Here is a 12,263-nt window from a genome sequence, read left to right as displayed (position 1 = left end):
TGATAACGTGTGGTGTCAATTCATGGAATTACAGAAAATTATACAAGAAACTTCACGTTTCTTTCCTTAGGAAGTAAAAAAAATTCATCAGAATTATGCTATAACACATAATGTGGACCTCAGAGTCAGGGACACTGAAATGGATCTGTTGTAGGTCAATAGTCTCTGGACCTACAACGATACATATCTGCCCTGTTACCTGTGGTCCACAGTCGTATTTCTGGAAAATAAACAAAGAATGTCTCAAGTAACACTAACCATCTTCCAAATGTGTAGAATTGTCAGGAATATGCATTGGCTTTACTGAAGACAGAACTTCTCATAAGAAAACAGAATGCAAGGTGGAGAGGCAATAAGAAATGAAGACGATTGTGCTGTCCTCAGCTGGCTCCTCTTCCTTTCCCCAGCAATCTTCCCAGGGCCCCCTTCACTTCTTTGTTTCTTAGAGTATAGATGAGCGGATTCACCATGGGTGTGACCACAGAGTAGAAGAGAGAAATGAATTTTCCTTGGCTTTGATTACTGCTCTTAGCTGGAAGCAGATACCCATAGATCGCAGAGCCATAGAAGAGAAACACTACCACCAAGTGGGAGACACACGTATTGAAAGCCTTTCGACGTCCCTCCACAGAGCGGATCTTCATCACTGCCTGAGCAATGAAGCAGTAAGAGACCAGGATGACGCTTACTGGGACCACAGTGAAGAAGGTACAAACACCATTGAGCACCGCCTCATTGAGACTTGTGTCTCCACAGGCCAATTTAATCATGGCGGGTACCTCACACAGGAAGTTGTCCACTTTTCGGTGTCCGCAAAATGGGAGCTGGAGAGTGAATGTTGACTGAATCACGGAGTTGCCTAAGCCACCCAACCAGCTAATAGCAGCCAGCCCCCAGCAGAGGCGAGGATTCATGACGGTCATGTAGTGCAGGGGCCGACAAACTGCCACATACCGATCAAATGCCATCACCACGAGCAGTATGCACTCAGTAGCCCCCAGCCAAAGGAAAACATAGAGTTGAGTTACACACCCACCATAGCTGATTGTCTTGTCTGGCCCCCATAAATTTTTCAGCATCTGAGGGACTGAACTGGTAGTAAAGGCAAGGTCTAGAGAGGAGAGGTTGCTGAGGAAGAAGTACATGGGTGTGTGGAGCCGAGCATCAAGGCGCGAAAGCAGGATGATGGTCAAGTTCCCAACCAGCGTCAACAAGTAAGAGGCCAGGATGACAGCAAAAAAGATGATCTCCAGATGGGGATGGTCAGAGACACCCATCAGAATGAAGCTCCCAGAGGAGCTGTTGCTGTCCACCTCCATCACCGGCTGCCTCAGTCACTGAAGTTTGCTCAGGCAAGGGAAGAGGCAGCTACTGCTAAACCTGCATCCAAAGTGCACCTCAGGCTCCGCAGCTAAAGCCCAGTCCACCCTTCCTGGCCACGAGCTTTCATGCAAGCCCTGGTTGTCAGTTGAGCTGGGATGTCAAAAGGGACCTAGCACAGAGATGAAGGGAGTGCCTTGTGAGGACAGACAACAGCTAGGGCAACAGGTCAGAGGGGCAGGTTAGATCAGATACCTTCTCAAAACACCAATTTCCTCAGCCAAGTTTTCTTTTGCTCTAAGAGGGAAACACACAGTGAATTTGGAAAATCTCCCCGGAAGTTACTGATAGATTTCTTTCTCAGGCTTGAAAGGATGGCTCAACATTTAAGAGCACAGAATGCTCTTGCAGAGATTCCAACTTTGGATTTCAGCGCCCTTATCTCACAATAGCCTATAAGTCCAGTTCCAGGGAATCTGACATGCACTTCTGGCAACTGCACATATGTGAACATACCACCCAAAATTCATGCCTACATGATTTAAAATAAAGTCTTTTTTTTTTTTTTTTGGACAGTCTGTCATTATACAGCCCTAGGCAGACTGGAAGTTGCTGTGTAGACCAAGCTAGCCTTAACAGAGATCCCACCTGCTCTGTTTTCTGAGTATTGAGATTAAAGCCATGTGGCACCATGACCATCAAAATAAATAATCTTTAAAATAAATAATCTTTAAAGAAATTCCTTTTCTCTGTCTTTTATAGTCCTCTCTTCTCAAATTAAAACTCCTGGTCTGGAAAGATCATCATGTGTCTATCGGATCTCAAAAAAAAAAAAAAAAAAAAGAGAGATGGTAGGAGCTGGAGAGATGTTCAGCCATTGAGAGCATTGGTTGCTCTTCCAGAGGACCAAGGTCCAGTTCCCAGCAGCCACCTGGAGGCTCACAACTGTCTGCAACTCAAACTCTGATAGATCTGATGCTTTCTTCTGCCCTCCATGGGCACTGCATACATGCAGCACACATATATACACGCAGGTAAAACATACACACCCAAAATAATTTAAAAAACTAACGAGAATACTGAATATTCACCATACACAAAAAGCATGAATTTGTCAGTGAAGAAGGTGAATATAGAACAAATAAACACATGCCAAAAAAGCTTAAGTCAAATGTGTGAAATATATAAGTGGATTTTCTGTAAGGAAGTTAAATCAATCTACATGTGTCCATAGTAAGGGAAATTAAAATATACCTGATAATTTGAAGTCTACTGTGTTTACTGCTAAACCAAGGAATCATTCTTAACATTCTCAAAGCAGCAAACACACTCTTGTCAATAACAGCCAATTAACATCTCCTTGGGCAGTGTGTGTGTGCACAGAAGTCAGCCTTAAGTGTTATTCCTCAGAAGTGGTACTCTTTGCTTTTTTAATCAGGGTCTCTTATGGTAACCTAGGGTTTCTTGGTTAGCCCCACATGTTTTCCCTGTCCAGTCTTGGGATGACAAGGTGTACTGTCACATCTAACTTCTTCATACCACCACAGCTGCCTTTTTATGTAGGTGCCGTGGATTGAACTCAGGTCCTCAGACTTGTGTGACAAGCACTTTACCCACAAGACTGCTATTTCTAAATATAAGAAAACCAAGATCTTTTCTCTTCTTTTGCCTACTAATTAAAAGGATCTAAACAGTAAATAATTCATGGGTCACCTAGAAACCAACAGTTGGGAGAGAATTCTGTCGTTTCTCTGAACTGTGGCCTGTCTGTTCCATGGGAACTTCAGCTACTGGCCTAACCAGGGAAGTGTGTAGGTGAGCTTAGGGGCTTTTATTGCAACTGTCAAGGGCCACTTGACTAAAGATTGAAACTGTCCTTTTTAATCCACATATAGCAAAATATTGGTAATCCTGATGCTAGAATCCACACAGAACTTCAAGAGGATTTTATGTATATGAGTGTATGTGCAGGTGCATGTGTGCACGTATCTGGAGGCTAGAGGACAACTTTTGGGTGTCATTTCTTCTCAGTCACACTACCATATTTTCTGAGACCTGCGGCTTACTCTTGGATACAACTAGCCCCAAGGATGAAGCACACAACAAAGAGAAAACAATGGACCCAGACCCAGAGTCTGAGGACTTGGCAGTTGATGGCAAGAGTTCAGTTAAGCCGGGTGTGGTGGTGCACGCCTTTAATCCCAGCACTTGGGAGGGAGAGGCAGGTGGATTTTTGAGTTCAAGGCCAGCCTGGTCTACATAGTCCAGGACAGCCAGGGCTACACAGAGAAACCCTGTCAAAAGAAGAAGAAGAAGAAGAAGAAGAAGAAGAAGAAGAAGAAGAAGAAGAAGAAGAAGAAGTCAGTTAATAAGTATAGAACAGTGCCCACAACCACAATTAACTCCCTGGGTACAAGACTTACAGGATGAATGGCAAGATCTGGTGTGCCCCATGAGGAGCAGATTCTATTAAGTTAGACTGGTTTGATCCCCTCTGCCATACACAGGAACATACATTGAAGGAATTAGGATGGTACGGCATACTGGAAAAAGAGTAATATGTCCAGACCTCCCCTTGGGGAAGTGTATGAGGAGAACAGACCCATATTGTAAGACTAAGGCACATGGGAAAAGAGTAAGATATAAGGACCTTCCTTTGGGGAGTATATGAGGAGAACAGGCCCATATTGTAAGACTAAGGCACATGGGAACACAACTAGGAAACAGCTCAAGGCTTATTGTGCTGCACGGTGCAAACCTGCATTGTGCCCCTTGAGGAATGAAAATTGCTTTTATAGGATTTTTTTTTTCTCAGAACTTAATGTCTGGCACTCTTGACCACAAAGGCTGAGAACATGCAGGAAGAAATGTAAACGGGCACCTGGTGGGGTTACTGAACCTTAGAAAATAATAAGGAGTTAGATGCCTATTGAACTTACTGCTTTTGCTTCAGAAAAAACAAAACAAAACAGTGTAGTAAAGTTGATTACCTCTTTCATTCTGAATGTTGAAAAATAGGGCTAAAATGGGTTAACAATCTATGAAGAAATTATACATCTCTTGAAATCACTAAGCCTGATTTCAACATTACCTATGATTAAGCTACTATGCAATCACAGAGCATTTTTTTCAATAAACACATGAGTTATTGATTCACTCTCAGATTCTGTCAGTTTCCTTTCCTCTCTAACTCCGCACCTCCTCTTTGGGACCTGTACCCTGCTGGAGCTGAACTCTGGCACTAGGGATCTGCCTGTCTTGACTCCTGGTTATCATCAGCACATTTGGCTCTATTCACTGGGGCTTGAGCACAGGTCCCTGTACTTGTGGGGTAAGCACTAACTGAGCTATTTCTCCAGCCTCAAGGATGAAATTTTTAAAAACTGCCTTTGTGGTGAGCAGAAGAGTCCTACTGCATCAGGAGTGACAGGCTGTTGGAGCAGCTCCCAGGTCATCTTTGCATGTAACATTGGCGAAGTGAGGGGCTCAGTTATTCTGACTGTTTGGAAGTCCCCTTTGATGCATCCCTTCCTATTCTCTTCTATTAAAGTGTGTTCAGCTCTCCACAGAAGATGAGCAGACGGCCCATTCTCTGCCATTGATGAGCTGCTCAGTTTGTGGAAGACCACAGGCCTGTGGCTGCTCGGGAGTGTCCGATCTCCTCCAGGCTCTCCTCTGCTCCTAACTGAGCAGTTTCAGCCTAGAGGTAATGAGCAGAAAAATGAAAGGCTGTTGGTAGAGTGAAGAAGCTACTCCAGTGCAAGAGGAAATACGAGACTGACCCTATGCCTAGCCAGAGTTTGAGAAAGCCTCAAGCTTGGTTAAGTATACCTGCACAGCTGCATCTGGTGGCTTGGTTGTTCCTCAGGGCCCCTTCCTCTCCCTTATAGGGTCTTTTCTTTTAGTTCCTAGTTTCCTTACAATTTGGGAGCATGCTATTTTGTTTATTTTTGAGATGGTTTTATGTAGCACAAGCTGTCCACAGCCTATCATGTAGCCAAGTCTGGCCTTGAAGTCTAAAAATCCTTCTGTTTCTATGTCCCAGGACTGGGATTAAAAGGCACGGACTCTAATCTGGAAGTACTAAACTAATCCAGACTTATTTACATTTTAGGGAGAGCATAAAGGGAGCAAAATTGAGCTTTCCATTCTGAAAATGATGCACTATGGGTGTTTTTTTTTTTTTTGGCTTTTTTTTTTTTTTATTTGAGACACAGTCTTACAAAGCCCAGTTTGGCCTAAAACTCTGTATAATCAAGGATAGCCTTGAACTCAGGTCTCTGCCTCCAGAGTACTGGAATCACACGCTTGTACCACCACATGTGGATTTATACTGTGCTAAGGCTTGAACCCAGAACTTCATGCATGCTTACATGAAACATAGATGGTCCTCACCTTTGCCTGTCTGTAAACCTAATTTGAAAATGCCACATACATTATGTGAGCTGGGGGTAGCTCACAAGTGTTTCCAACTCCAGCTCCAGGGAGTCCAATGGCTTCATCTGGCCTCTGAGGGCACCTGTGCAGATATGCACATATCTGCTACATTAACATAATTAAAAATAAATCTAAAAAATGTGTCACATGCTGAGAGAAGCAACCAAGATGTGCTTCTTCAGGAGACTCCTGGGGCTAGGATGTAGCTCAGTGGTAGAGTACTTGCCTGACCTGCCCAAAGTGCTGGCTTCAATCTCCAGCATGGTGAGGAGCAAGGAGGAGCAGCATGAGAGCTTGTAGTTTTGCTCTTTCCCTCCTTCCCTAGTGCCTTGCCATGTTCTTTCCCTAAATGTCACACCTTTCTTTTGCCTCAAGTCTGACAGTTGGTCTTAGCTTTCTCCTATGCAGAGGTAATTCCTGCTCTGTTGTCACTTCACGAGTCTGGGTGCCTGGCATTCAAGTCCAAATGTTGCACTGACATTATCCTGAGCAAAAAGATAATGGAATCATTAGAAATAATTAAAAAACAACAAACAACAACAACAACAGCCCTAGGCAGACCTGTTGGCAAATGTCTATAACTCTAGGATTTGCGAGGTGGAGGTAGGAAGATCAACAGTTAAAGGTCAAGACCAGACTAGGCTATAGAGACACTGTATCAGAGAGGAAAACCAAAGGCAACTAACCAACTAACCTAATTCTCCCAGGGTTGCCAGAGTTTTAAAATATATCTTATTTTTATTTATTCAAGAAATGGAAAAAAATTAATTAAAAAGAAGAAATGGATGATGGTGATATTTCCAAAGAGCTTATTCTGCCTGACTATTTTGAATAAAATAATCTAAATTAATATTGTTTCTGATTGATCAGAACAAATACGTTTTTCAAAAATACATTACTACTATTATAGACAAGCAGGCAAGATTCACCAAACCAAATAAAATCTTTTCTGAGAAGGGACAAAATCTGCATTAGACTGTAGCCGGTTGAATTGCAGGTCCAAAGGAGAAATGGCTAATTGTGTTGCCTATTAGCATACAGAGCGCTTGCTGGCCTCCAGGCTCCCTCAGTACCTGCGGCTCCTCTCAGCTCCTCTCACCCTATCCCCTTCCCTTAACTTCTCCAGCTCCTGGGCTTCCTTCTCTTCCTCCAGCTTCTCATTCCTATATAATCCTGACATTTTTGGCCATACACTCTTTCTCTTTGCCCTCTTGCCCTCATCTTGGCTCTTTCTCCTCTTTGCTTTCTCTTTTCTGTTATTCTTTCCTTCTCCCTGTCTTCTCTTCCTGATCCACTCTGCTGGCCATATTTAGTCTGCTGCTTTTCCCCCCCTGTCTAGACCCTTCCGATGCCTCTGGCTGTACACTCCCTCATGTCTATAATAAAAACCTCAGCTATACATGCAACTGTCAGGGCCTCACATTATATACCAATCACTCTATAAATAAAACGATTTAAGGCATTAAACAGAGTAAGCATGAATTTTTTTCCTTAAATTTCAGAGTAGGGAAAGTTAGGGTCCTAAAAGAGATCTGGTTAAGACCAATAAGAGAAAAAAATGTTTGTTATTAATAATATACTCATAGAAAGGAATCTTTCCAAGCAACGATTCCAATTCAATTATTTAAATGTAGGCAACAATTACAATGGGGAGTTAAAGGAGGCAGCCTGTTTGGAGGGGAAGATTAGTGAGGCTTCATTAAAATGTATATTTTTATTCTACTGCTGATGATAAGTCCTTGGCTCAGTGGGTAACAATGCTTGCTGCTGATCCGGATGACCTGAGTTTGACCCTTAAGATCCATGTGGTAGAAAGAGAACCTATTCCCACAAGTTGTCCTCTGACTTATGTATGGACACAGTAGAATGTACTCCTCCAAAGAAAGGGGGATGGGGAGGGAAGAAGGAAGAAAGAAAGGAAGAAGGAAGGGGCTGGAGAGATGGCTCAGTAGTTAAGAGAACTGATATTCCAAAGGAACTGGGTTCAATTCCCTGCACTGACATAGTGGCTCACAACTATTATCTGTAACTCTTGTTCCAGAGGATCTAGCACCCTTAACTGGTCTCTGCAGGCACCAGGCATGCATGTGGTATACATACTTACATTTACATGCAAGTATAACACCCATATACATAACATAAGGTTTTAAAAGTCATAGTTGAAGGGCCTATGAGCTAGCCCACAAGTTATAAAGAACACTGGGTTTTAAAAACATAAAAGCAGTAGTGGATCAGATAAGTAGGAACGTTCAGCCAACTCAGGGTACAGACAGCAGGGTAAGCCCTGCGTTCTCAGGAACGGGTCTTCAGGTTAAACCATAAGCAATTTGCAAAGGGTGTCTCCAAAGAGAAACAACCATGAGGATTGCTCCGGGAATGAGTCTGCTGTGCGTTGCTTTAGCACTTCCTCCTTCAGAGGGTCATGTCTGATTTGCCACTGGGAAAGGGACAGGGAGACTCCACCCTTAGAGAGGAGAGAGTGGGACAAAGAGTCCTGGAAGGAAGGGCAGATGGTACAGTTCTGTTAGGAGGTTAAAGTGGGAGTTTGTTTTCTATTTTTCCTATGAATGTCTTCACTATTATGATAGGATTTTAAAGATCCAAGCTTGTCGAGCAGTGCATTCTTGCTTTATAAAATCAAAACAATAGACCAAAAATTAGGAGAGGCTATGACTGGACTTTCTGAGATTTCAGTAGATAACACAGCAGAAATTCTCTTTGCTCAGCCACAGGCCTGCCCGGACGTGCTGTATTCGCCCAGTTTGCTCCATAACTGGGCAGGCTTTTCCAGTCAAAGGGGGCTTTGATAACTACTAGGTTTTGTTTTGTTTTTGTTTGTTTTTATAGCTATTGTTTTCAATTTCTTTCCTAGGTTAAGATTTTCCTAGTTGTCTACAGATGATTTTTGCTAAAGGGTTCTGAATAGTGCTATGTGAAAATTTCCCTTATTGGGCTTTTAACCTCGTGGTCAAATACTAATATTATATTTGCTGAGACAAGATTTGAAATTGTATCAAGAGTTTTATTTTCCTGACATTTAAAGTTCTACATAATAAAGGTAAACTTAAGTTAAAAAAAAATCCCTTTTTAGTTCAAATATTTTTCTTTCTTGTCTCTCCTTTTTGTTGCTAGAGAGAAACTTCGACAACTCTGGCCTTCCTCCTAAAGAAGTACAAAACAGCCTGGAAACCTTTAACCCCTTTGCTTTCTCTCTTCTTCCAGGCCCTACCCCACCCCATCTATCTACTCTCTCTCTCTCTCTCTCTCTCTCTCTCTCTCTCTCTCTCTCTCTCTCGCTCCCTCCCTCCCTCCCTCCCTCCTTCCCTCCTTCCCTCCTTCCCTCCTTCCTTCCTTCCTTCCTTCCTTCCTTCCTTCCTTCCTTCCTTCCTTCCTTCCTTCTTTCCTTCTCCCTTTCTTTCACTCTGGATTCTCCAGTAATAAACATCAAGGGATTATGTGCAGAACTATACCTGAGCTTTCAGGATCCCCCATTCTTCTGCCTGGTGCTCAGTGGATGGAGAGGACCAGAGCATGAGTCCAGAATGATGTGTAGTTGTCCACTGGGCTCCTACACTGACTGAGCCATTAGCTTTTAAACTGATGCTTTTGACCTTTGAGCAGCTCACATCTGCCACCCAGAGGCCTGACTCATGGGGCTGATACTGAAAGACCCAAGAGGGAGGGTACCTCAGTCCCCTCTTATCCACAGCAAACCCCCAGCCCAGGCAATTAGCACATAGGGCCTGTGTGGCCAGAACACAGGAAAGAGGTGTCCCTGAAGAACCAACTTAGTCTTTCATCTGACCTCTCTCCCTAAACACAGAGAACTAATTGAACTTGAAAGAAGAGTAAATTGTGTCCCCCATTAGTGATCACATGTGGTTTGATTTTCTTTCTTTCTTTCTTTCTTTCTTTCTTTCTTTCTTTCTTTCTTTCTTTCTTTCTTTCTTTCTTTCTCTCTCTCTCTCTCTCTCTCTCTCTCTCTCTCTCTCTCTCTCTCTTTCTTTCTTTTTCTCTTTATGCTATTTCTTAGGGAGGAAGCTCCCCAACCCCACTGGCAGAGAAACAAATAAGGAATAAGGTAGTTATGTGTCTTGGCTGTTGTTGGGTAGCTGCTGCCCAATGAAGGCTTTTTAAAGTAGGTACCAACCAGCTTTCCTATCTGTAAAATGTGCTTCTGAGATTTTGGTCTGGGATTTTTTTTTTTGCCCACTTATATTATGCTATGGAAAAGCAATAATTTATAACCATCACTACAAAACATTTGGGATGTAACTGGGAACATGGTTAGGTCATTAGATGTCTTAGAAATTGAATTACTTCAGAAACAGTTGAGAAATCATATTCATTCAAAAAATGGACACGGGGCTGAAGATGCAACTCAGTGACATAGACTGCCAGGAAGGTCTTGGATTCAATTGTCAACACTAGAGTGAAAAAAATGTTAAAAGAGTGCAGTTGAGGAGTTATAGCCTAGGCAGGGTTAGCCTGCCCCTGCCCAGTGGATCACTGTCCTGTGGGCAGACTCCATCATCTCAGAATCCTAAGCAGCATCTGCCAGCCTCCAGATGTCATTTATGTGCTCAGTTGTTGACAAACAGGAGAATGACCGCACATCAACAGATAAGCACCATTCTGACTTTTGTACAAAAGAGGAACTAAATCTGGGAGGTTTTATGTAACCCACTGAGTTACTAAATGAAGGTCTGTAGGGCTGGGGGCTTGGTTCATTTGGAAAGTGCCAGCCATGCAAGCGTGAGGATCTGAGTTCATATCCCCAGGACCCATATTAAAAGCCAAGAGTGGAGACTGGAGACATGCATGGTTCAACAGTTAAGAGCACTTGTTCTTGCAAAAAAAAAAAAATCCAGTTTCCAGTTCCCAGCATGCACCTACACTGTGGCCCACTACTGTCTATAACTCCAGTTCCAAGAGATCTGATGCCTTCTTCTAGACTTTATGGGTACCAGGCACACATGTGGTACATGTATACACATGCAGACAAAATACTCATACAGATGAAAAATAAAATATAAATCTAAAAGTTCATTAAAAAATTCAAGCTGGGAATGATGGTGCCTTTAATCCCAGCACTCAGGAAGCAGAGGCAGGTGGATCCCTATTAATTCAAGGCCAGCCTGGTGTCAAGTTCTAGGACAGCCAGGGCTCCAGAGAGAGCACTTGTCTCAAAACTAAAAAATAATTAAGTTTTAAAGTTAAAAAAATTCAAGTGTGATCACATTCAACTATAACCTGGGGAAAGTGTTGCAGAGACAGGTAGATCCCGCAAGTAGTCTGGCCATTCAGTGAGTGCCAGAGTTAGTGAAAGACCCTGTCTCAAAGGCTAAGGTAAAGGTCAATCAAGAAAGATACCCGATGTCAACTTCACCCCCACCACACTTACATATGCATGGACCTGCATGCACATATGAACACACGTATATGCTCTATATGCGTGCGCGCGCGCGCGCACACACACACACACACACACACACACACACTGGTGGTTCACATTATAATCCCAGCATCCAGGAGGCCGAGGTAGGAAGATTAAGGTCAGCCTGGGCTTCATAGTGAGACTCTGGTGGAAAAACAATTAGTCACCTTGATTCTAAAGTCCATACAAAGAAGAAATTGGCAAATGTCTATATCCATCATCAGGAAATTAAAAAATATGACATCCACACAGAATCCTGTGCACACTGCCAACATTCTCAAGAAGGGCCTTCTATCAGTCACTCAGTATGTCATTTTCTTTTTCAACCTTATTCCCAATTCCTACCCTCATTCTTCTGCACTCCTTCTTAGGTACCAACCCCATGACTGTGCCTCAGCATCCAAATACACATGTACCTGTGTAAAATGTACAATGTTTTGTGTTTGTAAGTGTTGTTATTTATCACAAGGGCACTGTGTCTTCTCACCCTTGAACACCTTTAGCAGCACTGTTTCAATTTTAAAAGAAAGACATGCTGTTGTAATGGTTAATGTTTTCCTCTTAAAAGATTTTGTGTGTACATAAGATGTTTTTGTACTGTGTGCACTGTGAGTGCAGGTTCCCATGGAGTCCAGGAGAGGATATCAGATCCCCAGAGCTGGAGTTAAATGCTTGTGAAACACCTGATGTAGATGCTGGGAACAAACTCAGATCCTTTGAAAGAGCAGATGCTCTTAACCGCTGAGCCCCTAATCTTAACTTCAGCCCCTAGTCTTTTCTTTTACATTTTATTATTTATCTACGGGGGGTGGGAGGGGCAGTCTGTGTATAATGTTGCAAGTGTGGAGGTCAAAGGACAACTTGGCAAAGTCAGTTCTCACCTTCTACCACGTGGGTTCCAGGGACTGAACTCAGTTCATTCAGGTTGGGCAGCAGGTGCTGTGATCCAGAGCCACCTCAGAAGACCATGGTGGTCAGTGTTAATTGTCAACTTGACAAGATTCACAATGATTCCTGGGTGAATCATCTATGACTGTGTTTCCAGAAAGGTTTAAGTGAACAAGGAGGA

General features: G+C 43.0%; 1 protein-coding gene across 1 annotated transcript; it reads right to left on the bottom strand.

The window, feature by feature from the left end:
* Window positions 1-380: 380 nt before the first annotated feature.
* Olfr15 (olfactory receptor 15) lies at window positions 381-1,319 on the bottom strand. The gene has a single exon (NM_008762.2). It carries the CDS (start codon window positions 1,317-1,319, stop codon window positions 381-383), a length of 939 nt encoding a protein of 312 aa, NP_032788.2.
* Window positions 1,320-12,263: the final 10,944 nt, after the last annotated feature.

The sequence above is a fragment of the Mus musculus genome, chromosome 16 (assembly GCF_000001635.26).
Source record: "Mus musculus strain C57BL/6J chromosome 16, GRCm38.p6 C57BL/6J".
In the NCBI taxonomy this organism is placed as follows: Eukaryota; Metazoa; Chordata; class Mammalia; order Rodentia; family Muridae; genus Mus; species Mus musculus.
This window is presented reverse-complemented; position numbering and strand designations above follow the sequence as displayed.

What these genes read in the sequence shown, in the direction of transcription:
- Olfr15 (NM_008762.2), bottom strand. Translation starts at nt 1,319, where the DNA reads ATGGAGGTGGACAGCAACAGCTCCTCTGGGAGCTTCATTCTGATGGGT.